Here is a 12572-nt window from a genome sequence, read left to right as displayed (position 1 = left end):
CTAAATTCTGTGGATAAGAAAACAAAATAACCACCTGTTTTCCCTAATAGCCAGATTTAGCTACAGATTTAGCAGTGTCCGAGGCCCCAGTGCACACAGCCCGTGCTCAAACTGAGGCCTACACCCCGGCATCTTGTTAGGGCTTCTCCTGTGTCTGTGTGCACCCCACGCCGGGCTGAGGGGAGCCACGGCCGCTCAGTCAGCAGTCCACTTTGCACTTAACCTCTAAGGGCCACACCCAGGTCAGGAGGCCACACCTCGGGGGGGCCCAGGCGGAGCGGCCCGGCGCGTAGGACCGCCCTGAGTCAGCTGGCGGCGCGCGCACCCCGTGACCGGTGGCCACGTGACGCTCGCGGGCCGGGCCGCTAGTGCTGTAGCCGCTGCAGCCGCGGGAAGCCTGCGAGTAAGTGGGAGCGGGGTCCCCCGGACCCCGGGACCTAGGTCATGGCGGGCCTGAGGGGCGACGCGAGCGCAGTCTGGGTGGGGGACGCCGGGCCGGGCTGCGCGGGTGGACGGCGAGCCGTTAGCCCTCCCTGCTCGGGGTTACCTGTATCCCTCGGTGTTTGGGGAAAACTAAGGACCCTGGAAGCTCTGGCAAGCTGGGAGGGCGGGAAGTACCCCACCCCTCCCCGTGCTGGCCACCTCCTTCTCTAAGTGCCCCGAGGTGACCCCGACGCACCTCTGGTAGCGAAGGGAGCCGGAGGCAGAGGACCTGCCCTAGGTGAGGATGAGGATGTGGGCAGGAGCAGGCCCAGCTGCTAGGTGACAATGGCCCGCCGACTCTAGCTATGTAGTTCAACGTGCTGTCGTGAAAAACGAGAAGGCAGGTACTGCCGAGGCCAGTTTTATGCAGGAAGGAACGGGCCCAGAAAATCCTGGTGCTTTGTAAGGTCCTCCCCAGCCAAGGACTGACCCCCACAGTACCGCCTCCTGGTGGTTGGCGGGGACAAAGCGGCCCAGCCTGTTCTCCTGTGTGCTAGGAGAAGGCTGTTGCTTGGCTAAAAGAACTTTGTCCCTGTCCCCAGCCTTCTCAGTCCCTGCCTTTCCCCTAATTCAACTTGTTATCTCTACGCTGCAGGTCTAGCGATGAAGCTCATTATCCTGGAACACTATTCCCAGGCCAGTGAGTGGGCGGCCAAGTATATTAGGAATCGCATCATCCAGTTTAACCCAGGGCCTGACAAGTTCTTCACCCTGGGGCTCCCCACTGGTACGCTTTGGGGAAGAGAGGATGGTGGGTAGGGGGTTTCCAATTGGGAGAAAATAAAGGAGGTTTACAGGAGCAGAACATAACAGGCGATCAAAACAAGGTAATCACAATTAAAGGTGTGGGGAGGGGGGAGATTGGTTCATATAACCTTTTGAGACAAAGGGAGGGTTCCAAAATGGTTGTAAATAACATTTGGAAATAAAGGTACAATCGCCATTCCTGGAACAGGCAGTAAAGAACCAGCCCTAGTTAAAGTTATAGGTGAGGCATAGCCCAGTCCTTGAAAAACAGAGGTTTAATCATAAACAAGAAGCAGAGGTTAAATTCTAGCTCAGACCTGTTCTTTGCCTGTAGAGGGAACTAGCTGAGCCCTTCTCATAGGAGAACTGAGAATTTAATCATCGGATGCTTTTCTATAAAGCTTAATTGATTACAAAGTCCAATTGTCTTCTGGAAAAAAAAAAAAAGGTCTGAATGTTACCTTTACAGGAAGGTATTTTTGCCCAGTGCCTCAAAAAAGTATCCTAAATATTTCTTTCACAAGTGGGGAGATGGGTCTTGGTGGTTTTGTCTGCCCATCCACTGTAAAGAGGCCTTCAGACTTTTTTGCAGTAAATAGTTCAGGTTTCACTATTGTAGCTCCTCATTTTGACATTGTAGGTAGGTGATATATAGCCACAGGTGATATATATGTGGAGGAGTGTGGCTATATGTCGATGAGACTTTATTTATAGACACTGAAGTTTGAGCTTACATAATTTTCATGTTATGAAATAATCTTTTGATTTAAAAAAAAAAGTATTTAATGACTTCAAAGCCATTCTGGTGGCTCAGCAGTTAAAAGCACTGCTGGCCGGTCTTGCAGAGAACCTGAGTTGAGTTCCTGTAGCAGTATGCCCCCAACCCTCTGTAACTCCAGTTCCAGGTGGTGTAAAGCCCTCTCCTGGAGTCTGCAGACACCTGCATTCACGGGCATAGTCTCACACACAGTTAAAAGGAAATTTTTTGTTTTGTTTTTAGACAAGGTCTTGCTAGGTAGCCTTGGCTTAGAGCTGGCTGTGTAGACCAGACTGGGCTCAAACTCAGAAATGCACCTTCATCGCTCCCCAGTGCTAGGATTAACGGTGTGCACTACCACACCCGGCAAGTGAAGCTTTCTAATGGCTCAGCCACCTCTCCAGCCCTACTCAGCAGATACGTTTCGAGACTCTGCTGTACACCAAACTGTTAAGGTTCTGGGGATATAGCAACAACTTTTTTTTTTTTTTTAAAAAAAGCATAAATGCCTATGTTTTAAAAATATTATATTTATATGAGTACACTGTAGCTGTTTTCAGACACACCAGAAGAGGGCGTCAGATTCTATTACAGATGATTGTGAGCCACCATGTGGTTGCTGAGATTTGAACTCGGGACCTCTGGAAGAGCAGTCAGTGCTCTTAACCACTGAGCCATCTCTCCAGCCTAAATGCCTACTTCTTAAAGCTTCAATTATAGTGGGAAAGACAGTAAGCAAGTTAGTTAGCGAAATGTGCAGTATGTCAGAAGGCAACAGGAGAAAGGCTGGGAGTGTGGGGAGGCTGGGGCAGATGTGGTGGCTGAGAAGGTCTCTGAGAAAGAGGCGCTGAGGGAAAGCCTGAAGTGACCTGAAGGAAGAGCATGGCCTGCGGAGAGGACAGTGGTGCAGAGGCCTTGAGGTAAAGCCCGTGACAGGCTGGAGCAGCCTTTGCAGGATTGTATTTATGAGGCAGAAGGAGGACACCATTAGGTTTTGAAAAGAATGATGGTCTCGGCTGGATGAGGGTAAGGTTGAAAGTTTCAGCCATTCAGAACTGACATCCACAGAATAACACCGTTTGTCTAGATTCACCAGTTAATCTCTTGGTACAGTCACACTGTTCTCTGGCTGTTGTCCTCTGTCTACCCTTGTAGTTTGTTGTTGGAATCCCATGAAAGTAGGCTCTGGGCATCCTGACACTTTAAATCTTGCAGCCCTAACCTCTCAATGAGGACATTTGTTCCCTGTAACCTCTGTAGACCCAAGGACAGGTCTGCCACAGCGTGTCGGCAGTATCATCTCATACACAGCCTATATTTGGAAGCTTTCCCTAAAGTCTATATTAATCGTGTTTGGGGCACTAGTGTTTATTTCCTTCTCCTTGTCTGTACTCCTGGCTAAGGACTATTCCTGCGTCTTTAAACCCCTGTTCACCACTACGCCCCATCTTGGAAGGTTACTTTTAACTTAAGCCACTCTCCAGTGTGCGTTCTCTTTTGGGCCCATCACTGAACGGCACCCACTGGTGGTTTATCTCTTTAGACTTAACTCCCTGTGGTCTTCCTGCCTTTTGTCTGCTTACTGCTCCCGAAACTCCACTCCGGACTCTGCAGTTGTTCTGATAAGACTTCCCTGAACTCTGAAGCACAGGGTGACCCTGCCACCGCTGTGTCCCCATTTCTACAGAGTCTCTTCTAGGCTGGTTGTCTCTGTCTTCCCATCTACAGCCCCGTGCCTTGTATCTAGTCGAATTCTTCTAGAATATCACATCAGTAATCAAGTCTGGCACTCACGCAGATGCTAACCAGTGACTTCTGTCAGCTGTGTGGCTGGCCCCTGGGAGACACTCAGAGTCCTGTCCCCTAGAGCAGAACAGTCTAGTGGGCATTAGACACCAAGCACGGAATAGGTAGGTGGTAGGTGGGGCTGGAGCTTAGGTGAGACTACAGACTGACAGAGTCTTCTGATGCTCCTGGAAGCTGCAGGATGGTCATGGTTGTGGTGACGTTCCTCTTGCCTCTCACAGGAAGCACCCCGCTTGGCTGCTACCAGAAGCTGATTGAGTACTATAAGAATGGGGATCTGTCCTTTCAGTATGTGAAAACCTTCAACATGGATGAGTACGTGGGTGAGTGTCTTCCCTATTCTTCCTGATTCTTGGGGAGTCGTCCCCTCCCACGGGCTCAGCCTTGGTGAGGAATGACTTATTGGTGCTTGTCTCTTACAGCCTTGCTTGCCCGGCTATAAAATGGGGCTGACCTTATAGTAGTGCTAAAAGATGTGATGATTGATACAGAAGCGTCTTGTGCATTGCAGACATTTTAGAGAGTACTTGCTAAATACGAAGGTGCTTTTCCCCCTCTGCTTGGTCCCCAGCTCCATGCCATTCCTCTCTGCAAATTCGATCCTGGGACCCAGGTTCCATGTCTGGACTGTGTCTTCCCTCTTTCTGCCAGGCACCCTTGGTAGAAGCTGGGACTTGTGCCCTTGGTTATCGCCTCTGTCACCCAATCATTTTAAATATTAACCAAACAAATAGAAACCTGGTAAAATACATAAACATTCAAAACTGGGTCTTTTGAAGTAGCCCAACCACTGGGGTCTAGGGAAAGGGTTGGTAAGGCAGGAGAGGTGCTGTTAGACTAAGGAATCGAGGGCACCTGGGAAACATAGGTGTTTTTGTCTAAAAGCTTAAAATCAAGGCTGGAAAGATGGTTCACTGGTGAGGAACACACACTGGCTTTAAGTCCAGCACTACAAAGACAGAAGTAGGAAGATCTCACTTTCAAGGTCTCAGTGAGACCGAGCCAGCCTGGTCTACGTGGCAAGTTCCAGGATAGCCAGGACTCCATAGAGACCCTGCCTCAACCCCATTCCCTACCAGAAAAAGAACACACACTGTTCTTGCATACATCCCAACCTCAATTCCCAGCATCCACCTCAGGCGGTCACCTCTTAACTCCAGACCCAGAGACCGGAGATCTTGTGACCTCCAAGGGCACTCCACTCCCACCCCAACTACAACAGACACCTTTTTCTTTCTCCTTTTGGTTTTCTGAGGTAGGCTCTTTCTGTGTAGCTGAGGTTGGTCTGGAACTTGGGATCCTCCCACTTCACCTCTCAAGTGCTGGGATTGCAAGACTAAATGTATTTTGAAAAGTACATTTTGTGTGTGTGTGTGTGTGTGTGTGTGTGTGTGCGCGTGCGCGCGTGTGTGCATGTGTGTGTGTGTGTGTGTGCACGCGCGCGTGTGTGTGCATGTGTGTGTATACACCAGAGGATTGCTTGCTGGAGTCTGTCCTCCCACCATATAGGTCCTAGAGACTGGGCTATCAGGCTTGGTGGTAAGTGCCTCTAACCAGTGAGCCACCTTGCCATCCCTGCTTTTAAATGTGTTTTGAGACAAATTTTCCTTTCGTTTTGGCATAGCTAAAGATTGACTCGAAGGCCTGGGGTATGCTTGGCAAATACTCCACCACTGATGAACTTTTTCAGTCTGATTTAAAAAAAAAAAAAAAGAAGAATCATAGTGTTTTGAGGCAGAGTTTCAATTCACTATGCAAGCCTTGGCTGGCCTGGAACTTTCTGTGTAGATCAGGCTGGCCTGGAACTCCTAGAAATCCATCTGCCTTTGTCTCCTGGGTGCTGACATTAAAGACATTGTCTTTGTTTGGTTTGGTTTGGTTTTGGTTTTGGTTTTGGCTTTTGGTTTTTTGAGACAGGGTTTCTCTGTATAGCCCTGGCTATCCTAGAACTCACTTGGTAGACCAGGCTGGCCTCAAACTCAGAAATCCGTCTGCCTCTGCCTCCCAAGTGCTGGGATTAAAGGCATGCACCAGCACCGCCAGGATGACTTTAAATATTCATAACGCTGAAATTCTTCTGGCTGAGAATAACAAGATTTAAGAAGCTCTGATATTCTCCCCAACCACTTAGTACTTAAGTCAGGGTTCAGGTTTAGTGGGAATAACGGAATGAGGGGTGGGATAGAAGGCAAGGGGTGAGGGATGTGCTTGCTACCTTTCCCTGTGAACTCAGTCCTGCCACCCAGGTGGGCAGGCTACCTCTAGCTGTGCAGTGTACCTAGACTACAGCTTGTGGTCACTCTCTTAAGATAAGGTGATGAGTGTGTGCCTCCCAAGCCCAAGCCGGTGCTGGAGATCAAACTGAGGGTCTCTCATGCTAGCAAATGCTCTATCAGTGAGCTACAGTGGGCGAGACAATGAGGACTCCCAGTTCCCAGCAACCCCCTGCCTCACCCCCCCACACACACACACACATGATTGCTCAGCCTGTCCTACATGTCAGGGGTCAGATGGGCAGTCTCCCAAGTGACCCTGAAGCTAGTGTGATCTTCCGACATTCTCCTTGGCAGAACTCCGGGTCAGTCTCAGCTGAGTGAGTGTCCCCTGACCCCACAGGTCTTCCTCGAGAACACCCAGAGAGTTACCACTCCTTCATGTGGAATAATTTCTTCAAACACATTGACATCCACCCTGAAAACACCCACATTTTGGATGGGAATGCGGCTGACCTGCAGGCCGAGTGCGACGCCTTTGAGGAGAAGATCCAGGCTGCGGGAGGGATTGAACTCTTTGTCGGAGGTAAGCATGACGCATTCCACGGTGCATACCCAGGCCCAGGCCTGGAGTGATGCAGTACGTGGGCGGGAGAACACGACATGCCTTCTCCATGTGGTCCCTCAGTGCTAACACCAGAGCCATCTGTCACCATGCGGGACAGGGAAGTCATAGAGTGGGAGCCCTGGCTCCTGCCTCAGCCCTGCTCTGGAGCTGTGTGACTGAAATGGCCTCTTCATGCACTCCATGCCTCTTGGAGAGGTTTGGATTTGGCTCCTGATGTCCTCAAGACTGCCTTACCAAACATCCATGTAACTCAGCTAAACATTTAAAGTCATAGACTCCAGTTTCAAAACAACGTTCGTTCCTTGTGTGCTGACTCTCAGTTGAACCCCAGGAAAGAAGGGGAGAAGGTGGGAACCTGGGTGTCTACTTCTTGGGAGCCTACAGAGTCCATGTGCTGTCATGTTGGGAGTCACCTTGGGTTTAAAGCTACATGGTATCTTACTCCTTAACCTAAACCTTGTAAGAGAAGGAGGAAGGCTGGACATTGTGGCAACGTCTTTAATCCCAGCACTTGGAAGGTGGAGGCAGGTGGATCTCTGAGTTCCAGCACTGCCAGGGCTGTATAATAGACTCTGCCCTTATAGTAAGGAGGAGTCAGAGCCTTCAGGTCCTGAGCACTCATGAGCTCAGTCTGAGGCTGAGGTTTGTTGCTGGGTTTCGACTCTGGGAGAGAGGGGAGAGGGGAGAAGTTGTACTGTTCCACAGTGTGGCCTGAGAGGGATGCTGTCTTACACAGTTCAGTGCTGCCTGAGGGTGCAGACAAGTTACCAGAGTCGTGTGTGTGGCTCATGTCTGAGAGATGGGGAGGGAGGTCACGTGCTTGAGGAAGATCTGACCTAGTGTACAATGAGAAGAAATGCCATTTTCAAGGACCCTTTTCCGGGCAGAGGACATGATCTGTTGTTGAAGTTTTCGTCTCTGTAACTCACAGAGCCCCTCTGCTGTCTGCACAGGCATTGGCCCCGATGGACACATTGCCTTCAATGAGCCAGGCTCCAGCCTGGTGTCCAGGACCCGTGTGAAGACTCTGGCTATGGACACCATTCTGGCCAACGCTAGGTTCTTTGATGGTGATCTTGCCAAGGTGCCCACCATGGCCCTGACAGTGGGCGTCGGCACTGTCATGGATGCTAAAGAGGTAAACGTCCAAGGATATGTTCTTCCTAAAGCTGAACTCTAGATAAATAAAGCTGAACTCCTAGCTAGTCTTGGCCCTGCTCCTCCTCCGCTTTTAGAGATGAGGTCATTCCTGGGGTGAGGGCAAGTGTGTGAGCATCCATCTTTGCCTTAGGGCCAGGGCCTGGGCTGTCTGTTTCTGCTTGTGTACCCCTTTCATACAGCCTATGGGAGGAATACGAGTTTGTACCTGCCTCTGCTCTGAGCAAACACGTTTGGTCCCTGTAGTCAGTTTGAAAGTACGCATCCTGAAACCCAAGGATGCCGTGTCAGTAGCCCTGTGCTTGTGGGGCAGTGAATACAGTAAATTGTTATTAAATGTTTTGGGCTGAGTTTAGTGAGTTTTTCTCCTAAAAAGTCAGATATAATTTTAATGGGGTTTTTTTTTTTTTGTGGTTCCAGTTTCCTTACTGTGTCTGAATTTTACTTTTATTTTTCAAAATCATATTTCTCATGCACATCTGCATGTGTGTGTATATATGCGTATTAAAATGCATGTCACTGCACTCTCATGGAGCTTATAGGTAACTTGTGAGTCATTTTCCTCCATGTGAGACCCAGGAATGACCTCATTGTCAGGCTTGGCTGCAAGCACCTTTCCTTGCTGAGCCAATCACTGGCCTATGTGTTTGAATCTTGAAGCATTTTTTTGTTTTTCTGAGGTATTGCACTCAGGCTATAGATGTTCACTTCCCAATATCTTTGCTCAAGTTCATAAGCAAGCATATAAATCAACGGAGAGGTAGACTTTAGTAAATTAATGGTACCTGGGTTTCCACTGGGTGGCTGAATCCATCCCTCAGGATCCGCTTGTATTTTGAAAGCATGAGGGTTTGCAAGCCCGCCGTAACAGGAAGGGCACCTGATCTGGAAATGGAACAAAGGCCAGAAGTAAGTTAGGGCTTTAGTCACCACCCTGTGCCTGTGTTCATTCCGCTGAGACGAGCAGTAATGCCTTCCTTCCTTTCAACCCAGCACTCAGGGGACAGAGGCACGCAGATCTCGAACTCTAGGCCAGCCAGAGCTACGTGTAGTGAGACCCCCATCTCAGATTGCTCACTCCATGGGTGGGGAGTGGGGGACTCAGATGAGAGAGAGGACAGTCTGTAGGGTGAGTTCTGAGGGTCACCTCAGAACCTCTGCTCTTGGTGTCCTAGCTCCAGTGGGGCCCTGCCTTTGCTTTCTATAAAGAGAGAACACCGCACGGAGTCACAGTAACACTTCCAATGCTGTGAACCTGAAGGAGAGCAGAACAGGGCAGCTTTTCTGAGAGTCTGCATCCTGCCTGTTGTCTGATCCCCAGGTGATGATCCTCATCACAGGCGCTCACAAGGCCTTCGCTCTGTACAAAGCCATCGAGGAGGGCGTGAACCACATGTGGACGGTGTCCGCCTTTCAGCAGCACCCCCGCACCGTGTTTGTGTGTGATGAGGACGCCACCTTGGAACTAAAAGTGAAGACAGTCAAGTATTTCAAAGGTGAGGCTCAGGCCTGGGTGGGAGGGAGGCGTGGATCTGGCTTCCTAGGTTTTATTTTATTTTTATATAATTGAGTCACGGTCTCACTGTGTATCTCTGGCTGACCTGGAACTAGCTTTGAAGATTCACAGAAATTCACCTGCCTCTGCCTACTGAGTGCTGGGATTAAATGTGTACAACACCACACTCAGCACGTGTTTTATTTTATTTATTTTTTTAAAGATTTATTTATTATATGTAAGTACACTGTAGCTGTCTTCAGACACTCCAGAAGAGGGCGTCAGATCTTGTTATAGATGGTTATGATCTGCCATGTGGTTGGCTGGGATTTGAACTCCGGACCTTCAGAAAAGCAGTCGGGTGCTCTTACCCACTGCGCCATCTCACCAGCCCTTATTTTTTATTTTTATAGTCTCCAAGTCATGATCCTGCCTCAGACTTCTGAGTGCTGGAATTAGAGACATCACTACCACCAAACTTATTCTGGACATTTTAATTCTCGCCTGTGGGGTGTGTGTGTGTGTGTGTGTGTGTGTGTGTACTCGCACTATGGTGTACACGTGAAGATCAGAGGGCAAGTTTGGAGTTGGTTCTTTCCACCAACTTTGTATGGGTTCTGGGGCTCAAACTTGGGTAGCCAGGATTGTACAGCAAGCACCTTTACCCATTGGGCCAGCATCCCACCCACCTCCTGTGACTTCCCCCCACTGCTCCATGATACACTCATTCCCTTTTCTGCCAATGACTGGAAGGGTCTGTTTCTGGAGATCTGTTACTGAGGAGACAAGGAAATGCAGTTACAGGCCATAGGCTACAGGGCTGTGGTGACCTTGCAAGACAAGAGGCCTTGAGTTTCCTGTCGGACACCATGCAGACATCTCTCCTACAGCTGGGGCACTAAGCCGGGTCTGTGGGGGATCTTTAGTTCCGTTACAAGATGCCTGCCAGGAGAGTTAAGGATACCTTTTCTAGAATGCCTGCCCAGTAATTGTAAAACCCTAGTTTTAAGCCAACTTACATCGCAATCTTCATTGGCTAAGCAGTTAAGTAGTTAAGTTAGAGTTTGCCCTTTGCTAAAAAGATGATTTTTTTTGTTTGTTTTTGTTTTTGTTTTTCGAGACAGGGTTTCTCTGTATAGCTCTGGCTGTCCTGGAACTCACTTTGTAGACCAGGCTGGCCTCGAACTCAGAAATCCGCCTGCCTCTGCCTCCCAAGTGCTAGGATTAAAGGCATGCACCACCACGCCCGGCTCTTTTTGTTTTTTAAGCCAGGGATTTTCTGTGTACCCTGGCTGTCCTTGAACTCACTTTGTAGACCAGTTGGCCTTGAACTCGGGGATCTGCGCAACTCTGCCTCCCAAATGCTGCGATTAAAGACATGCGCCACCACACCTGGCTCAACAAGATTAATCTTTACTCAGCCCATTCCCATAGTGGCAGGGTTGACAGAGTGGGGAACTCTGTCACTCCCTAGAAACTAACTGTATTTAGTGTTTATAGATCACAGAGATCAAGGTCTGCTCTGAGTCACTGTGTTCCTCTTGATAACTGTGCAATTTTACCTCTGCCTACTTTGACTATTGTTTGCTTTAAATTTGTTACAGGTTTAATGCTTGTTCATAACAAGTTGGTGGACCCCCTGTACAGTATCAAGGAGAAGGAAATTCAGAAAAGCCAATCTGCTAAGAAGCCATACAGTGACTAGCTTGTGCCAGGACGTGGTATTCAGTACCTCAGAGGGACAGGCAGGTCTTTCCGGAAAGTGTCTGTAGGAGAGAGAGTAGAATTACTTTTCAGTCCACTGTGGCTGCTGCAGATCCATGGCTTGGTACATACAGGTTAAGGAGTTTGGCTATGGAGAACATTGTTTATTATAAATTTTCCCCTTCTTTTTTCAGTACTGGGGGCTGAACCTGGGGCCTTGTACATGCCAAGGAGGTGCTTTGCTAACTGAACTATGTCCCCAACTTTCTGCCCCTTTTCATAATGGTTTTGTAACAATCCGAAGTCTCCATCACTGACTGTAATTATATCCTCTGCCCCTGTGCACATGGGCAGCACACGCCATCGAGGACTCCTGTCTGTGTGTGTGCTTTTTCTAGAGTTGGCAGGGATCGGGGCATGTGCACTTTGGACATATCCTTTCTGGAGACTTGAGAGCCCCTCTTCTGCCAGCCTTCCCACTGAGAATTTTCATTTTAAAGAATACACTTCCAGAACTTGAATTATGCACAAGGAAGCAGCCCTTCCTGCCAGAACCAAGTACCTGGGGGAGAAGCCTGTCCCTTGTCCCATTGTCTGGATTGTCTTTCCTGTTGTCAGTAGCTAGCTTTTCTGTAAACAGGCTTTCGGGGTAGGATTGGGCATGTGGGGCTGAGATGGCCTTCACAGATAAACTCAAAGCTTCCAAAGGGCAGCCTTGTCTTGTTCTCTCTCAAGATTCCAACAGGAGAAAGGTGGGAAGCCCTCCTGTCCGAGCTCTGTTTTCCTCAACAGATTCCTATACACTCCCTAGTAAGGAGATCCGCTCGGTTCACAAACACGGTTATGATTTCAGTGTTTTTACCCAAGGTGGGGAGCTGGCATCTGCACATGTGCTGTGCTCTCCGGCCTCCTCAGAGCTGAGTGCCAAGATTATACATGCTGCTGCTCTCTCCTCGCTTAACCCACCCTGGCATTCCCACCTCTCGGGTACGCACGGTATCCTCTGTCCCCAGCATCGGAACTAAACCCTTCATCCACCCGTCCTTCAGGCTCCCTTCCCAAGCTGCTCTGCTTGGCCTCTCTCTATCTTCTGCCTCTGTGGAGTGGTCGCTGCCTCCTTTTCTGTCCTTGTGCCTGTCTGAAGCTAGAGCTGCCTATTTCCAGGAGAGGTCTTTCAGCTCCTGGCCCAGGCCCCTCCAGAAGTACTGTGTTTGGTACCAGCATTTATTTGTAGTTTTTATATGTGATTGTGCTATTGTTCTGTGTTAAGCTAATGAATCAATGGACTTGTTTACAATGTGATATTTTCTATTAAATTTAATATTTTCAAATAAAATGTGTCTTTTGTGAATTTTAGCATTCTCCTGAGTTTACTACACCATTGTTGTGAAGACACAACCATGGCCAAGGCAACTTATACAACAAGAAAGCATTTAATTGGGGACTTGCTCTCAATCAGAGGATTATGTCATTAACATCATGACAGGGAGTATGGCAGTGAGCGGGCATGATGCTGGAATAGTATCTGCAGGACAGAGGCAGAAGGGGAAAAACCGGGCTTCTGAAACCTCCAGCCCATCC

The 12572-nt window shown here is 49.0% G+C and overlaps 1 protein-coding gene across 1 annotated transcript; it reads left to right on the top strand.

Annotated features, from left to right (window-relative positions):
* The first annotated feature begins 317 nt into the window (after window positions 1-317).
* Gnpda1 (glucosamine-6-phosphate deaminase 1) lies at window positions 318-12322 on the top strand. The gene is made up of 7 exons (XM_021214419.1): window positions 318-403; window positions 1079-1210; window positions 4015-4116; window positions 6410-6592; window positions 7588-7772; window positions 9114-9288; window positions 10892-12322. The coding sequence occupies exons 2-7, from the start codon at window positions 1087-1089 to the stop codon at window positions 10990-10992; spliced, it is 870 nt and encodes a 289-aa protein (XP_021070078.1). The 5' UTR covers window positions 318-403; window positions 1079-1086; the 3' UTR covers window positions 10993-12322.
* The last annotated feature ends 250 nt before the right edge of the window (window positions 12323-12572 follow it).

The sequence above is a fragment of the Mus pahari genome, chromosome 15 (assembly GCF_900095145.1).
Source record: "Mus pahari chromosome 15, PAHARI_EIJ_v1.1, whole genome shotgun sequence".
NCBI lineage: Eukaryota > Metazoa > Chordata > Mammalia > Rodentia > Muridae > Mus > Mus pahari.
This window is presented reverse-complemented; position numbering and strand designations above follow the sequence as displayed.

Coding starts and splice junctions, on each gene's coding strand:
- Gnpda1 (XM_021214419.1), top strand. CDS start 1,087: ATGAAGCTCATTATCCTGGAACACTATTCCCAGGCCAGTGAGTGGGCG. Junction 1,211..4,014: donor CACCCTGGGGCTCCCCACTG/GTACGCTTTGGG, acceptor TGCCTCTCACAG/GAAGCACCCCGCTTGGCTGC. Junction 7,773..9,113: donor CTGTCATGGATGCTAAAGAG/GTAAACGTCCAA, acceptor TCTGATCCCCAG/GTGATGATCCTCATCACAGG.